The following is an 18,180-nucleotide window of genomic DNA, read 5'->3' as shown; positions in this document are numbered from 1 at the left end:
TCCTTCTCCCAGCCATTCCCCAGCCACTTATACTCGCATTACTTCCATTCTCTATGTTCAGCAGTTCCTTAAGGTGTTCTCTCCATCTGCTCACTTTTTCTCCCTTCTCCACTAGTAATCTACCATTTTTAACTTTTACTCCCCTACTAACTTCACTACCACCCTGTCTTACTCTCTCCACCTCTTTCCAGAGCATTTTCTTACAGTCCCTCCACTTTACACTCAAATTCCTTCCAAATTCCTCATCCACTCTCTTCTTTCTCTTACTAATCTTTTCACCTCTCTCTTCCTTTTTACATATAACTCCCTCTTCCGCTTCACCCCACACACCACATCACGTGCTGCACTTATTTCTTCTGTGAATATCTTGCGCACACCTTCCATGTCCCCCATCTGCTCCAATTCATAGTTACCCAGTTCCTCCAGTTCTCTCTTATATTCTCCCTTTTTCTCATCCTCTTGTAACCTTTCCACTCTCCTTGCAACTACTCCTTCCTCCCGTCCTTCCCTTCTTGTATTTCTCCATTTTACTTGGATCTTGATTCTGGCCACCACCAAGTAGTGGTCAGAAATTCCACTCCCCCAACCTCTATAAGCTGTTGCATCCATTACAAATCTTCGCATCCTTTCATCCACACACACATAATCAGTCATTGCCTTCCTTTCATTTAGTTCAACACTCACCCTTCTCATTACTCGCCATGTATGCCTGTGGATCATTTTGTGCCTGAAGAGGATATTGGCTATCACCAACCCCCTTCTGGCACAAATGTCCACTAACACACTGCCATTCTCATCTATCTCAGCAGGCACACCCCACTCACCAACTATTTCATCCACCTTCACATTCCCTACTTTACCATTCACATCACCAATCAAAAACACTCTCTCATTCTTTCCAAACTTTTCCATGCACATTTCCACATTTATCCAGAACTCTTCTTTCACTCTGCTTGCACGATCTTGCATTGGCGCATACATGCACACAACCGCCCACATTTGTTTTCCAACTTTCAATTTTACCCTTACAATTCTTGAGCCAACGGATCCATACTCTCTTATGTTCTTCTTCCATCATTTACTCACAACAATACACACTCCTTCTTTTGCCCTCTCATTCTCACCTACTCCTGTGCATATACATGCCAAATTCACCCTGACATCCCTCTCACCACTCCCTCTACATGACCTCACTATTTAAGCATGCTCTGACTCCGGTGTCCACAGACTTCTTCATCCTGCATCCCCAACACATAACACCATTCCCCATCCCATCCACTCTCCATACTTCATGCACATTCCCCAATAGCCCCGTCTCCACTCTTGATTGTTCATTTTCGACCCACACTATAGTCTCACACCTGTATGTCAGAGTAAGCATAAAAACTCCATGCAAACCCCTTGCAGTTAGAGCAAGTACTTCCTATCAAGGTCATCATAGCACCAAGCACTTTTTTTTTCTTTTTTTTCCCTTGTGCCACTCCACCCTCCACTTCCTCTGCACACCCACCTCTTCCCTTTACTACTGCACCCAGGCACCCAAATCTAGTCCCTGTCCATGGAACTTTATGCTGAAAATCACCTCTCCCAACAACCACCACCCTACTCCCATCCATACCAACCTTCATATAACAATGCCAACAAACATAAACCAAAACTCAATACCATTCTACCAAGCTCCTTTCTGCCACTTGCAAGCAGCACTGCACTGTCTACACACGAGACTTGAGATACTCCATCCCTCACCGTTCATCACCAGCACCATCCCTCCATTCCGCGACAGCTGTCCTCACCTCTCTCACAACCCCATCTGTGCATATATTGAACACCCATGGAGACATCACACAATCCCATATAGCATCAACACCAATCCCAGACCACTTATGTAGATGCCCACTCACCCTCATGTGTACTTCATTATGATCACAAAAACTCTCGGTGGCAGTCAGCAGCTCACCCTCCACACCATACACACACAAGGTCCTCTCCACACACCTGTCATGTGCTTTTTCCAGATCCACAAATACCCTCTTCCCTATCTATTCTACTGCAGACATTTGACTTACACATCTTCCACCACTCTCAAAGCCACCCTCAGTTCCTCCACACACCCCTCCCACAACATTGAAGAGACCCATGGCACAATAATTTTTGCACTCACCTCACTCACCTCCACAGGGACACATTCAAAGCCACCCTCAATCAGACTGCCACATCCTTGCTCAGCCAAACCCTCCCACATATCAGCAAACACTTCACACCACTCTCCCCACTAAACCCAATATTCTTCCTTCACCTTCATCATTATTTTCCTGTGTCTGCCCTCCTCTCTCCCTATTTCTCCCTTCCTTCCTGTCACTACTTACTACTTCTTCCTCCTCAGGTGGCTCTGCATTGAGTGACAGGCATAATGGTTCTGTGTAAGTCAGGAAAACACTTACAGTGCTGGGTATTAACCATGTAAGAAAAGAACTTGGTGATGTGAAACCACCTATGGTATGTCTGTTAACATGCAGGAGAGATGCAAATATAGCATCCCTCCAGGAACCAAACCTTCACACCTTTCCCCTTGCCTTGCTGTGGCAGTTTACTGTCTACCATAAGGGAAGAGTGGTTCACTGCACAGGATGACCCTGCAGGGACTGTTGTTTGCATGTAGTTGATGGGTCTGCTGGGGCTGACAGACCAAGGTTACACAGCAACAACAATAACAGTCCCTGCACACACTTCAGCACCTGCTCTTCCACACCCTAGCTGCTCCACAGAGCTCTTACACCCACCAGTATCACACTTCCTGGCATTACACTCCCTCTCTGCATGTAGGCTGCCAATAACAATCATGTTTACAGCTGCCAAGCTCTCACCATTGCCATTCATCAGTCTTTCAAAATATTATTTTCATCTGGTTCTAACTTCACTTCCCTTAGTGTTATTCCATTTTCATCCTTCTTACTTTCACACTTCTTTCCACATTCATTTCTGTGGAAATAAAAATGTTGAAATGCGTTATTAGCAGTAGAAAAGTCATATAAGGGCATGCCTATAATGAACTACTTTCCTACATTCATTTTACTATACAGTATGAAGGTATTAAAAATGCCTGGAGAGAGCATCATAACACATTGCTGAATGAGGTGTTTGTCTGGAACAAGGAATGAATGGCATCATTGAATCCAGTGTTTAGCCTTTGGCCTTTGATGTGATGCTGCAGCTGTGGATAGGACAATAGTCAGGATACAGTTGGGGAAGGCGGCAGGTGTGTCTCGGTTGACTGCTGGAATGCTGAGAGCCTCAGGAGCTTTGGAATGGGTTTAGTTACTGATTTGATAAATATTCTCTAATTATGTAAAAGGATGTTGTCCCAGGTGACTGGCTGAAAATTGTGCTTGTAAGTGTGTACACCCATTACTAAAATTATCAGCACTCTTTTAGCATGATAAAATTTGACACACTGGACGAGAGGTCTGAAAATAAATTCCTGAGTTAGAGTGCCTGGTTGGTATCCCAGATCTGCTGAGCCTTAGATCTGTATTCTTAGTGGCATTGGAGGCTTCATAGCATTGCTTACTTAGCAATTTGTTTTGCATTGTTACGTAGAGAGTTTGAGTATCAGCATAGTTTTCATAAAAATTGTAAGCAAGGATGTTGATGTGTGCTAATTTGAAACTCAAATTATCCAAGTTGAAGCAATTTTGTAGGCAAAACATTCCTCATATTGTATGCAAATCAAGAACCATCTGAGGTAAAAGCCTGTCCTAAAATAAACGAATTTGCTTCCCTATCACCCCCTCCACGATATCGTTTTCATCGTCACACCAGTACTATACTATTCTCAGTTTCATAGACCATGCACTACTCTGTTCTCATGTCATTGATGTAGTTAATATTATAGCAGTATTGGTTTCTTGTACACCAGGAAGCCATTTCAAGCCATTTACTATGCTGGGTGGTAACCATATAACCAAATTATGGCGTCTGGTGGTGTAGTGGGTAATTATGCTCCAATCGGATTGAGCCAGTGAAGGTTCATATCCAAGCGGTGGTTGGGGTTTATTGCTTACATAATGCCACTCAGGGATGATTGAGGCTGGTCACTGTCATCTTAAATGTCAGGACCAATCTGCTTAGCCCTGGGCTCCTTCACTCCGCATGGGGCAACATAGGATTGGATGATGGATGGATGGATGGATGCAGATACATACTGTATATACTTAAAAGGCATTGTTCATGGGGTGCTGTATATACTGGACAGTTTGGCCTGGATTGTTTGCCATCATCCCATTCTTAAAATGCCAATGGTGGTTGTCATTCTATCATAGCATGTAAGAAAATCCTGAGGTGGTAACCTCAGATATGATGGGTGCCAAGCAGACAAATAGCACTTTCATTTCTGTATTATCTGGTGGATAATGCTTTGCTAATTTGAAACCTTCCTTTGAGCAATATGTCCATTGCAATGAATTATTCATTATACACAGTATGAAACATTGGGAGGTATGCTATATCACACTATACTTGTATCTGCAGAGAGAGAGAGAGAAGGGGGGAGGAGAGATTGAGGGAAGGAGCAGGCGGATCAGGTGCACCAACCCTTACCTTGTATGCGTGGCATCTGTGCCAGTGATGGTTGCGGAGTGTATCGAAGCAAGGGGTGCCGATAATTATTTTAGTGGGTGTACAAGGGAAAGTGTGATGCCCAGGAAAGAGGAATTATAGAGGTGTAAAACTTTTGGACCAGATAATGAAAGTAATAGAGATAGTCCCTAGAAGGTATGAGTAGGGAAAGAGTGAATATTGATGAGATGTAGTTTGGGTTTATGCCAGGCAAAGGGACCATTGGTGAAGTATTCATTGCCTGACAGCTTTAGGAAAAATATACATGAAAGAAAAGGGAGTACAGTACAGTACTTTGTTTTTGTTCATTTTGAGAAGGCATTTGACAGAATCCCCAGGGAGGTGGTGAAGTGCCCAATGAGAAAGCATGAGATCGAGGAGTTGCTGGTTAAAGTGGTTGTGCCAGTGTATGTGAATGCTCACACCCAGGCGAGAGTGAATTGAGATTTTAGTGTTGACTTTTTTGTGAATGCTGGCATGTATCAGGCGATCAGTCTTGAGCCCCGTATTGTTTGTCATCGTGCGTGAAACTCTATCACTTTGCTTCAAGAATGGGCTCCCATGAGAGATCTTGTATGTTGATGAATTGGTGTTGATTGCAGAGAATAAAAAGGATGTGTTGGAAAGGTTTAGGCAGTGGAGAGATGGTATAGGGCACAAGGATTTGAGGGCAATTGCAGATAAAACAAAAGTTATGATATCTAGGGCTGGTGGTGGCACTGTCAAAGCATGGGGGTGGTCACCATATGCAGTTTGCCACAGGGGTGCGGGCAGTAACTGTGTCTTGTGCAGTGAATGGAATAAGTGAGTGCTTAACAGATGGATCTGGGAATAATTTAAGGATGTTGCCCTGCACCTTGTCATGATAAAAGATATAGGCAAATATATGCAAGATATGCAGATTACAAGTTGATAAAAACAGGATAATAGAGTCCATGTAGAGCATTCTTGATTATATCTTATTTCATCTTTGCACATACAGATATGTGTAAGGAAGAATGCTGTGTTATAAGGTATGTGATAATTGTAGCCCAGAGAAGTTTGTAATATTTAATTTTTGTTCTGAAATAAGACATCCGACTGCACTGTAGTAATGGAAGTAAATTGAATTTAAAAAAAAAATCTATTGCTTTGCTGTATATAGAATTAACAAATTATAAATTAATTCATTTAGCTTCTATATATGTTTTGATCGACTGTGGTTTTCTGAGATAAATCCTCTGACAGCACATTAGTGAACTGCATACGCCTTCTATTACTGGTAATGAATGCGAGGGTTCTGTTTCTATTTATTTATTTTTTAATTATATAATTCTCCCTCTCTCTCTCAACCCTATTCCTACCCATTCCTAAGCCTATGACATTTGTTTTTTTCAACCACGGGGGTGTTGCCCAGGCACCTAGGGCAACACCCCTGGATCCCCCTATGCATAAGAGATTTAATGGTATTACGGGTAGACTCTGTGATAATGCTGATTTCGTGTGTGGTGTTTCGGGGATGGCATATAGAGATTGTCATGCATGAGAGGATTGATCATGCTGGTGAGGCTTTTGAGTGAGTGCAAGAGTTGTTATTTGGGGGACATGTTATGTGCTGGAGGTGGTGCCTGAGTGAGCTCTGTGGCTAGGGTAAGGAGTGGTTGGAGGAAGGTAAGGGAGCAGTTACCTCAGTTGACATTGAGAGGGCTCTCCCATCATGCTAAGGGATTGTTGTATGCGGCATGTGTTAGGAGTGTAATGCTGTATGGTAGTGATACCTGGACAGTAAAAAAGAGGATATTCATAGGCTCAAACGAACAGAAGTGAGAATGATTAGATGGGTGTGTAGTGCGTCTCTGAATGCGAGGCCTAAGGGGACTAGGTGTGCAATTGAAAAGTTGAGAGGGAGGATGGGACTGGAGTGTATTGGTGTTGGTATGAGGAGGGGTAGATTGAGATGGTTTGAGCATGTGGAGGGAATGGAGGATGACAGTTGGATGTGGAAAGTGAGAAGTGTGAACATCGGGGGTTTGGACTGAGAGAGGCGAACTGAAAAAGACCTGGGAGGAGATCATAGAGTATGACCCCAGGGAGAAAGGACTGAATAGGGAAGCTGCCAGAGATTGAGCAGCATGGAGAGTTGCCATTAGGTGACCAAGGCTGGCGCATGCAAGCATGTTGGAGCCTTTATAAATGATACGATACAATACGATGTGGCAGTAAATCTGATAAATCAAGGATACAACAGTACTGTATTTAGTTTTACAGAGAAAGAACTCTAAAGCTTATTACTGTAATCAGCTATCCACTTATCATCATTGTTGTCATTTTCATTATATGTTCGTTTGTTTGTTTATTAAGGATCCAACGTGCTTGCTTGCATGTCAGTCTTGATCTGTTAATGGCAGTTCTCCACACTGCTTAATCTCTGGCAGCCTCACTTTTCAGTCTCATATCCCTGAGGTTGCACTGTATGATCTCATCACAATTTTTTTTTTTTTTTTTTTTTTTTTTTTTTTTTTTTTTAGTCTTCTGCTCGCAGCTCTACCCCCAGTGTTGACACCTACACCTTTTGCACTCAGTTGTCATCCTCCATCCTCTTCACTTGCCCGAACCATGTATGTCTACTCTTCATCACAACACTTAATACATTTTAGTCCCTCCTTTCTTTCAACTCTTCATTTGCAGTCCTAACCTCCCAGGCCTATCATTTCAGGATGCAGAATGAATCCATCCTCCAGTAATCATTTCTCATTTCTGTACATTTGAGCCCGCAAATATCCTGCCTCTTTTTCCAACATGCAGGTGGAATAAGATAGGGTACAGAAGGACAATAAGGTAAATAATTTCCTTTTTCTGATGACTTCAGATTTGAGGTTGTTTGTGAAGATGAAGAGGAGGATTCAGTGGTTACTGGTGCATCACCTGCAGAGTGCCACAACCAAATTCTTTCTACCATCAACCTCACTCTTGACATGGACCTCCTTGCTATAAGGTAAGTAAAGGAAGAGAAAAGCTGTGTATATGGTACATCACCTTTGCAGATGATGTGTCACGTACTGTTTCAAGAATACTTGAGGAAACAGTAAGAGGAATATGCGTCATGTCTGTACCGCCAGTATATGAGGTTTGTTCAGAAAGTATCTGACCATAGGCACTAAAAAAAATAAATAGCAAGCCTGTCGAGCTTGGACACTAATCCCCCTCAAAGTAGTCCCCTTCTGACTTGACACACGTAGTCCAGTGTTCTTTCCACTGCTGAAACATTTTTCAAAGTCGGTTTTCGGTATCTCCTGCAGGTGCTTCTTTGTATTTGTCATGATCTCATCTCTTGGATGAATGTTGCTTAAGACATGTTGGAGTGTTCAAATCATGATCCAGACTTTCTGAAGTCTATTATCACTGGAGATGAGACTTGGGTGTACGAGTACAACCCAGAAACAAAAACACAGTTGTCCCAGTGGATGCATGCAGGGCCAGAAAAGCATGACAGGTCCACAGCAAGGTGAAATGCATGTTGACAGTTTTTTTCAACTACCATGGTGTTGAGTATCAAGAATTTGCACCAGAAGGTCAGACTGTCAAAAAACAGTACTACAGTACTTCGACGTTATCCGTGATCTTCGTGACACAATTGGACGAAAGAGACCAGACATTTGGGAAGCAGCAAGTTGGAAGCTGCACCATAATGACACCCCTGCCCATTCTTCTCAACTGATTCAGGAATTTTTGAACAAACATAACATCCCACAGGTCTGGCAGGCTCCTTACTCGGCAGCAATGACTCCGTGTGACTGTTGGTTTTTCCCCAAGCTCAAAGCTCTGCTGAAGGGTTCCAGATTTGACGGGAGAAGAGGTCTTGACAAATGCAGTGAAGCACCTGTAGGAGATACCGAAAACTGGCTTTGAAAAATGTTTCAGGCAGTGGAAAGAACACTGGGCTATCTGTCAAGTCAGATGGGACCTACTTTGCGAAGGATTAGTTTCCTAGCTCAACAGGTTAGTTAGTTATTTTTTTAGAGCCTAAGGTTGGATACTTTCTGAATAAACCTCATGCTTAACCCCTTCTTTACTGACCCCTCCCCCCAGTGTAAACACTACATTTACCCCCCATACTGACCTGACAGCTCCCCCTCCCGTACTGTGAGGGATAGTGTATTTTTTTGCCACGTCCAAACTAATTACTCTTTGTGATTTGTTTGTATACTGATGATCACATAAACCCAGCATGAGGTTGGTAATAAAAAAAAAATTATTATAAATAATTATATGGTACTTTGTAAGTTTACATATCTTATGCTAGAGTACTGCTACCCAGGTAACTACTGTACAAACTGGCTTGAAAAAAATGTCATGCACAGATGGATGGCTTATTTATTTACCTTGTAAGCTGAGCATGAAGTGTGTGGACACGTGACGGTGATGGCGACCTTGACCCACTTGTTGCCGAGAGTGTGGCGTCACTAAGCTCGCTACTGATTTCCTTCTCCTCCTTATTCACATCAACCTCGCTGTCATTTTCAGGATTATAGTCATCTACTGACACGTCAGACACTGCTGCATCATCATCTGATACATCTAAATAAGTATCCTCATGGGGAATAAACTCGTCACTATCGGAATCTGCCAGAGACATCCTGAGAGGAAAATATCCTGTACACCCTCTCCTGTGGTCAAATGCGTGGTAACTGGCTCTGTCAGGCAGGCCAAAGGATGTGAATTTTCCCGTTTGTCAGCAGAAAATAGAGTACGATATCTGTAGCAGAAATTATAAATAAAATAATGATTGGTCTAAAAGAGGTTACATCACAGATGAGTGAGCAAGCCATTGATGCCACTGCAAATCAGTCATAACGTATCTTATGATGTCAGAATTCGTCAGAACTTCGTCACAGTCTTTTAAACACAGAGTTGTTGCAATCATGAGATCCTCAGAAACAGCCTTACTGGGCTACCCTGAGGCCCATAAGCTTCCATTCATTAGAGGATGTACCAGCATACCACGGTTGCGGTTCCGGTGTCTCACGGGTGTTTACAAGTGACGTATGGGGGTACATCGAAACACATTTCCAGTAAAGAAGGGGTTAAGTAAAGTTTGTCTCTCTGTCTTTAGCCAGACACCTCAATCCCTTAAGGAGTGGCCACAAATTGCCTCCATGTCGCCCTGTCCCCTGCCATTTCACTGCCCTCCCCCCAGCTCACACACCTCCTTTTTCATGTACCTCTCCACTCCATTTCTCCATCTCATCTTTAGTCTCCTCCTCCCTCTTCTCCCTCCCACCTCACTCACATTAGGGTAGGGGTAGTGTATCTTGGTGGTAGATTGTCGGACTCGGGACTGGGGGGTCGTGAGTTCAAGCTACGCCTGGTAGTTGCCATGCTGGGAGGGGTAGCGCCCTCCTGTCACACATAGCAGGGCTATATGATCTAATAAGGTTTACCGTGGGGGAACATTTCCCTTCCTCCCCCCCCCCACCCCATTAAAGTCACAGTCTCCATCCTCTGCCCATGGCCAAACCACCTCAGTGTATTTCTCCTAATGTCATATGGTTTGAAGTGTTTCAGGGGTAAACAAGAGGGTAAAAACCCCAAGTACTGTATTTTCAAGGCTGAAAATGAACACTCAGACTTTAGGACTTCATAGCCAGGAATGTTGATGAATAACTGCAGCTTTCTGTGTCATTTGGATGAGGCATGAAATGTAAGCAGTGTGGAGATTTCCATGGGTTGAGCAGCCATTATCATAACATTGAGAATATGAATACATTGCTGGTATTTGCAGGCCTGAAAGGACATGAACAGCTCCTCTTGGCATCTGACTTTGACAGGTTATGATATCACTGTGGCATGTGTTGGGAAGGCTTGGATGTTCATTCAGTGAACAAAGTGGAGTCATCATGATGGAAGGTGTGTCCAAATAAGCCCCCAAAATAGGAAGTAATGTCATCTTGGACACTGCCCTAGAGGCTCCATCTAGAGGGCTCTTTAGACCTGGAGTGACATCTACAAGTATGCAGTTAGGTTAAGTAACAATGGTCAGAAAGCATCCAGGAGGGCCAGAGGCTGAAGAACAAGTGCAAAAATGGTCCTAAGCATCAGCTAAAACATAAACACTGAAAAGGTGGGACACAGAAAGGGTACAGAAGAAGCGCAATGGCAGACACTGTGAAGAGAATGAAACAAAGTGATAGCATTTTATACACTAGCATATCTCATAGTTTAAGGATGCAGTTAGTGGAAAGTGAAGAGGAGGCCAAGGAGATTTGAGTGTTTAGCAGTTGTTAGTCTCCTACCAAACTGGTCAGTGATTGCTGGTTTGTGTGGTTCCGTCAGTACCTCAGTACATTCATGAGTCTGTCCGTAGTTTTGTGTCCTCTTTGTAACTTCCACATGTATGGACAGATTTTGATGTAACATCCCACATTTGTTCCCCGTACCATGATGGTGTGTTGAGCGCAACAACCAGCCATCGTCCTCCAAGCTCAAGGTCACACATGGGGCTCAAACAAGGTTGGGTGCCATCATACTTAACAGCCATACCTTCATTTGTATCTGCTGTGTGTGTTGGCTGGGGAGGTCACTGAATGGCTGTACATACATATTACTATCATACCCACAATGTATACACAGTACATATGTGTGGTTATCATCTGTTAGGGGACTTTGTATTGCATGGCAATATATACTTGACAAGGACTTGTTTTTTCTGCCCTGCTTAAGTTTTTTGAGCTCTGATGTAATCCTCATTTTCTACTAGAGTAATGAGGTGTTAAGGGAGCCTGATCTAGGCCCAGAGAGGCATAGTGTACTCAGCAGTTCAAGCACTAACTCTTGAGAGGCCAGTGAATCCCCCATTATTACCTTCACCAAGGAGGTTATGTTTTACCCCACGTTGGTTTGTCTTGTTTGTTTGTTAGCAGGATAACTCAAAAAGTTATTAATGGATTGTGATGAAATTTTGTGGAAGGGTGGGCCATGGGCCAAGGAAGAAATGATTTAATGTTGGAGCAGATCCAGAGTACCCCACACAATATCTCCAGAAGTTCTCAATGAATTTCAATGAAATTTTGTGGAAGGGTGGGCTATGGACCAAGAAAGAATTGATTAAATTTTGGGGCGGATCCAGATCTGGATCCAGGATTACTCAAAATGTTATGAGTGGATTTTGGTGAAATTTTGTGGAATGGTGATCCATGGGCCAAGGAAGAAATTATTAAATTTTGGGGTTGATCCGCATTGGGATCCAGAGTATCCCGCGCAATATCTCCAAACGTTCTCCATGAATTTCAATGAAATTATGTGGAATGGTGGGCCATGGACCAAGAAAGAATTAATTAAATTTTGGGGCAGATCCCTATGTTGATATAGGATTCAGATCCTTTTTAATGGCAATGGCGTCGGTGGAGGTATGCACTTTCCGAACGCTTTCTAGTTAGTACTTAATTTCTAATCCATTATTATTTTGCAGACCGGAGGGTAGTGACAGTGAAGAGCGAGGCTGTCGTTTCTTTGGATTGACCCACCCAAGTGTTCAAAATGTTCTCCAGGCATGTCCTGGTGCCAGGAAGTGCTCACGCTACAAGTGGGTGAAGTTTGAGGTGAGAAAAATTCTGTATTTTGACTCTACTCTGTAACTAAGTGAAACTGTAATCCATAGCAGACTGTAAACTTAATGTTATAATGAATGTAAAAAAATAGATATCCAAGTAGGAAGTATTTGCATACCAGATGGGCAGTGTTGGTAAAATATTCTTGATTCATTGGGCATTATGTGGTTCTGGCTTGCATTTATTTGATGATAATACTGTACTGTATTTGTTTTCTTAAACTTTATTCTGGTTATCATAATATCATTTTTTTTTTTTTTTCTGATAATTTATTTTCTGCTTGTGTGCAATGCAGGTATGCAGAAGTGAAGCTGAGGTGGAAAGTGTGTTTGAGGCAGAGAAGGAGGCATCTCTTTGCCATGAGGCATTATTGAGGAACATACGCTTTGCTCGGCATCACGTAACCTCACCATGATTAGGTTAAGCATGTTCTAGCTATTACTTTGAGGAGACAAAACTTATTGTGTTTGTCAGATAATTGTCACAATATTCTAGTTACCTTTGGCCAGACAAACAGTAGAAATACTTCACATTCAAATTTAAGTACAGTAGGAGCAATAAGGAATCTCTGAAACCTGATCACCCGCTTGAAGACAGTACAGTCTGAGTTGGACCATCTGGATTCATTTGGTGTTAAGGTCAATGCTTTACACTGATGACCACAACTGTATTTACTGTTCCCATTGTTATGATCCTTAATTACCCTGGCTGCAGGTGTTATTTTACTAATTTCATTCATGTACACCGTACATAGTCTATCTTATTATGGAGTATAAACACAGTTAGTAAACAATTGGAGAGATTAAGAATTTGCTGATATAATTTCCCTAATTCCACTGACCTATATTTTACTAAAATCATCAGGGTCCTCTCCAGAACTTGAAATTCTATATTATGTAATGCATACCTTATATAAACATACATCTAAAAAGGGGTATATTAATGCATGGGCATCAAGGTGCCTTTGATCCCAAGAGGACAGCGTGTTCAAACCATCACTCCATTTGTGAGCATGAATTGACCATTGCGACATTTGGCCCACATGGAAGTTGAAAATATCTACATTAATAATATTCTTTGTACCTCTTTCAGCATAAATGATATTTAAAATGGATAAATATTGTGTGAAGATAGCTTTGACGTAATATTAAGTGATTTCCGAACAATGTTACAATGTCTGGTAATGCACGGTACTTAGAAGAAAATGGCTTTTTTTTTTTTTTTTTTTTTTTTTTTTTTTTTACTTCCAAAAAGCTAATTTTCACTGTTATTTCCATTTGGAGATACCCAAGGAAGATGCTATTTACCCATTAACTGCCCATGGCATATGTGGGAAGCTGTACTACACCACTGGCATTGATGTCCATTTAGCAGATTTCATCATAAACTGCAGATACTAGGTAGTGATCAGTCAAAGAGTCTCTCAGCTATACCCCACACACCATGTTTAGTCACTGCTGTGATGTTTCCCTTACCAGAAGCATTTGGGGAGTGATTTTGATGTGATCCAGCATACAGAGATGGATTTTTTTCCCCTAATTTTTGTGACTTGTTACTGTATTAAAATACAGTGCTCACATGATGTAGTGTTGCCTACTTCTTCCTTAGCCTTTATCAATCTTTTTTTGTGCCTGCCCTCCTCTCGTCCTATTTCTCTCATCTTTCCTGTCACTTCTTATTGCTTTTCTTTCCTTTACAGGTGGCTTTACATTGAGTGACAAGCCGAATGGTTTCCTGTAAGCCAGGAAACCATTTACAATGCTTGGTGGTAACCATATAACCAAACCATATGCGCTCCCTACATGTCAACAAGTGGGTTGGTGGATTTTTTTTTTTTTTTTTTTTTGTCCGACTCTGGGCATAGGCTTCACAGCTTACTATCAAAGCCCAGCAGTCCTCCTACATACCATACACCTCCACATGTCACCACTTCGGCGTTAACACCCACCGTCCATATTGAATACATGCTGGGGCTGTCTCGTACAGGACTGGTGTATTGGTATTAGTGGGGGTATTTTTACGACATGTCGGCGGGGCTTCTGATAGATCAGTAAAGCCTGATTTAATGAAATTCAAATCCTTAAACCGTTCCCTGCGCCAGCAATGATTTGAACCTGAGTCCATTAGGACTGCAGGCCACCTTCCTACCGATTGAGCCACTGCCCCTCCCCGTAAAACAACTAACTCAAAGTTAAATGGCCACCTCTTACGGGATTATGGCATCTGGCAATAGATAGATAGATAGATAAAAAAAAATATTTTGTGCAGCCCTGCCTCAGTGGGTTAGAGTGCTCAGCTCAGACCAAAGGGTTGGAGGATCAAATCCACCCAAGAGTCATTGGTAGACATCAGGAAGGGCATCCGGTCATAAAATGCTACACGCTTCAAACCAAAGTCCTCTACCCAGGGGCAACGCCTTAGCCCTTATCCAAAAAAGGGGGGGACCTGGTGTAAAACTCACAAAAAAAAAAAAGAAAAAAAAAAAAAAAAAAAAATCCAACTTTCTCTAGACAAAGGCATTTCCTCATGGCCAGAGCAATGCGCTTGTGACTCACACGGCCTGACCTGCATCCTTGATATGTAAACATGACCCAGCTTTGTAGCCATTCTTTTTACTTTGATTTAGACAATTTGTACAGCATTTGTTTCTCATATTTTACTACAGACATGGTGTGTGAATTCAATTTTCTTGGCATTGAAGAAAAATAAGGAATATTATCTTTGAGTTTAAGTTGGAGGTAATTGACAAAATATGAACTGCCTGGCTCGGCCCTCCTCTCAGCCTATAAAACTTAACAGTCTAAGCAAATTCTTTCAGTATAGTATCACCAAGGCCAAGAGTTTCAATACTTAATCATATTTTTCATTGTTGTGAACATGAAGCAGAGAAAAAAATTTAAATAATGTATACAGTAGTTATCCCCCATTTATGCATACTTGAAGTGTTCTTTTTTGTACATGGTAGCCACATTAGTGACAAGTTTCCCCTTTACAAGTCACAGATCTTGCATGCACGGATTGAGCATGGTGGAAAAGCCCTTAACACTAATCTGCTGTGCGACGACATCATGGCATGCAAGTCTTGGCCACCAAGCACTGTGCCACCCTCTCCCAAGCCCTCTGTAGCACATGGTTTTTCTTTCATCTGGCTTCCCTGCAGACATTATCACGTGATCCACACTCGGATGTAAATGGATTTGGTAATGTGTGTTATCCTGGGAACATTATGGCATGGGCAGTTGCAGAACCATCTCAAAACTGTCAGTTTAAACTTGGCCATGAAAAAAGATATTTGCTTACATAGCACAGTCATGAAGACACTCTTTCAATGTGACTTGTACTTTTGGTGTTAATGAATTCATAGTCCACAAATATTGTTATAAATTAGAGCTTGTATTTCATCTTGGCTTGCAAAATAGTGTTGTGAGACTCTGTTCATTTGAAAGCAGAGAAAATTTATATGACATATTTTTGTGTGAGGTGTGCGCATAACCTACCTGCCGACAGCAGTACATTGTGTGGCAGGGCCAAGGTTATGCTAAGGTGTTCAGAGTTGTGTGGATAGACGGTCCAAGAAAGTTCTGTGTTAGCAGAGTGGTTACATAAGTTTATGCAGCAACGTGGGCTTCATCATAGCTGCATGCAAAATGAGGCCTCTAGTGCTGATGCTGAAGCCACAGCCTTCTTTCTTCTTGTGCTAAAGAAAGTAGTGGAGAAAGGCAGCTGCGAAACTTCACAGGTCTTTCTTATGGAAAAGACTGGGTTGTTTTGGAAACACCTACCTACCTTCCTTTACCTTTTTCACTTGGGAGGAAAGAATGGAGTCTGGCTGTGTGGCATTGTCTGACCCCACTCTGTGTAAATGCTGCTGAGGAATGTAAGCTGAAGCCTTTAGTGGTTCATTGGTATGCCTGTCCCAGGACTTATGGGTGTTAACATGCAGCAGCTGGGCATAAACTGGAAGCATTGTGCAAAAGGTTGGGCTACAGCCTCTTCTACTGAGGTAATTCATTTACATCATTGTCCTAACAACTACAGATGTCTGTCAGAAGCAGCATACTGCCTTTAAGGTAGTCCAGAGACTTGGCACTTGCCTTGTAAATCAGGCTTACCTTGTCAGCTGTTATCCATCCATTGAAGTCCTATTTCTGTCCCCTTATACCATTATTAGTATCCAGATCTAGAAATCATGTAATGTGTCAAGGGACCCTAATTCAGGAAGACTTAAGTTCAGCTGCTGCAAGCAGTGAACAGAAGGTGGAGCTGCAAGCCCTGAAGAATGAGGGTTGAGCCAGTGTCAAGGTTGATTTGGCATTTATTGGATTGAATTGTAGGCAGGTAGCTCTGCAGGAAACTGTTACAGAGCTCTGGGGAAATCTTAGTGTGAAGAATGCCCTAACCAGCATTGTCTGTGCCTGGAACAGTGTTGCACACTGAGGCAATTCAACATGGTGACAAAATCTCCTGCTGTATGTGTGGCCCACTAAGCCTACCATTCTCATCAGCGTAACCAGATGTGTCTGAGCATCACCAGACATGCCAACACAAACAACTGAGTGAATTTTTCAGACTTGTTTATAAGTTGAAAGACAGGATGCTGAACATTTGTGACATGGCATGCTTGGAGGAGTTAGTGATGGAATCAATCAATTAGGGGCACAAGCAATGATTGATTTTTGCAGCAGAATTAATAGCAGGGCCCAGCGACTATCTTCTGCCACTTTTGCACCCAACTCCATACCTACACAGGCAGCATGGCAGCAATCAGCCACCACCAAACAAGACTCTCAAGTTGACAGCTTCAGTGACTTTGAGGGATTTATGGCCACCTCTGCCTCTGAGAGTAGTTGTTGCCCAGCCCAAGCCTCAGCTTCTCCACCTAGGATTCTCCCAAAAGCAAGATGTCATCATCGATCAAAATGAATATCGCAATTTATTGTTTTGCACCTCGATAATATCTCTATATCTGTCAGTGAAGTGTACATTTATATTTATTGTATGTGAGATTGTTTGGAACATATTGTCTTGCAAGTGAATGACATATATATATATATATATATATATATATATATATATATATATATATATATATATATATATATATATATATATATATATATATATATATATATATATATATATTATATATATATATATATATATAGGAATACCTATTTTAACTGAAAGGTTTTGTTGAGAAAAGCCCTTTCGGATATTAACATTGTGGACAATGACAATAATATAACATGGTTTCGGCTGAGTTATGTCAAATGGTCTCAGAGGGTTACTCTTGTGTGAGATTACCCGACTCCTTTACACCGTCTAATAGAGCCAGTCAGTAAACTCCTAAAACGGCACAGTACCCTCTACGGAAGTCATATAATGCACAGTAAGACAACATTCATAACAGTAAGTTTGAAGTCTCAGTGTTTGCATTGATCCAACACCATTTTGGATCACCTCTCTGCTGGTAAACACTGCCAGAAGGTACTCATACACTCTTTGACTTGATCCAACTGCAGTAGTCCCTCCGTGTTCATTATCCAGATGCTGGACCTTGGCTGTAGTAAACCATTATCCAAATTTCTTTGCTGTTATCCAGATGTAAAAGTCCCCGAGAACTTAGGTCAGCTGGCCAATATGTTCAAACATTCGGTGTCGTGACCACTTTGCTCGAGATGTGAGCAGGAAGTAGGCCGTAACCCACAACCAGAGATAAAATATCCATCCGCCCCTGTAGTGAATGATCAAAGTTGCACACTCATCCGATCACTCCCAACGAACCTCCAGCACCCGAGTAATACAACTGTAACCCACAAGTGGTGTCAGTATGTCCGTATGCATCCCCACCGAATGTCCAAAGTCGCACAGCCACCGGACTAAGTCATTTCTAACTGTCACTGTGATTGTAACACAGACTGCAAGCCACGAGTACATGTTCGGTGACAGAGGCTGTCCGCCTCTCTACCAAACGTCCAAA

General features: G+C 42.2%; 1 protein-coding gene across 1 annotated transcript in view; it reads left to right on the top strand.

Moving 5' to 3' along the window:
• The window catches only part of LOC145412486 (transforming growth factor beta regulator 1), a 44,604-nt gene extending 30,871 nt beyond the window's left edge, over positions 1-13,733 (top strand). Inside the window, exons 9-11 of the mRNA XM_080282369.1 lie at positions 7,463-7,588; positions 12,062-12,191; positions 12,496-13,733. Coding sequence (XP_080138495.1) covers positions 7,463-7,588; positions 12,062-12,191; positions 12,496-12,615 — 376 coding nt within the window. The 3' untranslated portion in view covers positions 12,616-13,733. The remainder of the gene's footprint in view (positions 1-7,462; positions 7,589-12,061; positions 12,192-12,495) is intronic.
• Positions 13,734-18,180: the final 4,447 nt, after the last annotated feature.

This window comes from Coenobita brevimanus, chromosome 93 (assembly GCF_032717465.1).
Source record: "Coenobita brevimanus isolate Jiangsu-jjx chromosome 93, ASM3271746v2, whole genome shotgun sequence".
NCBI classification, from domain to species: Eukaryota; Metazoa; Arthropoda; class Malacostraca; order Decapoda; family Coenobitidae; genus Coenobita; species Coenobita brevimanus.
Note: the sequence above shows the minus strand (reverse complement) of the source record. Positions and strands in the feature narration are given on the sequence as shown.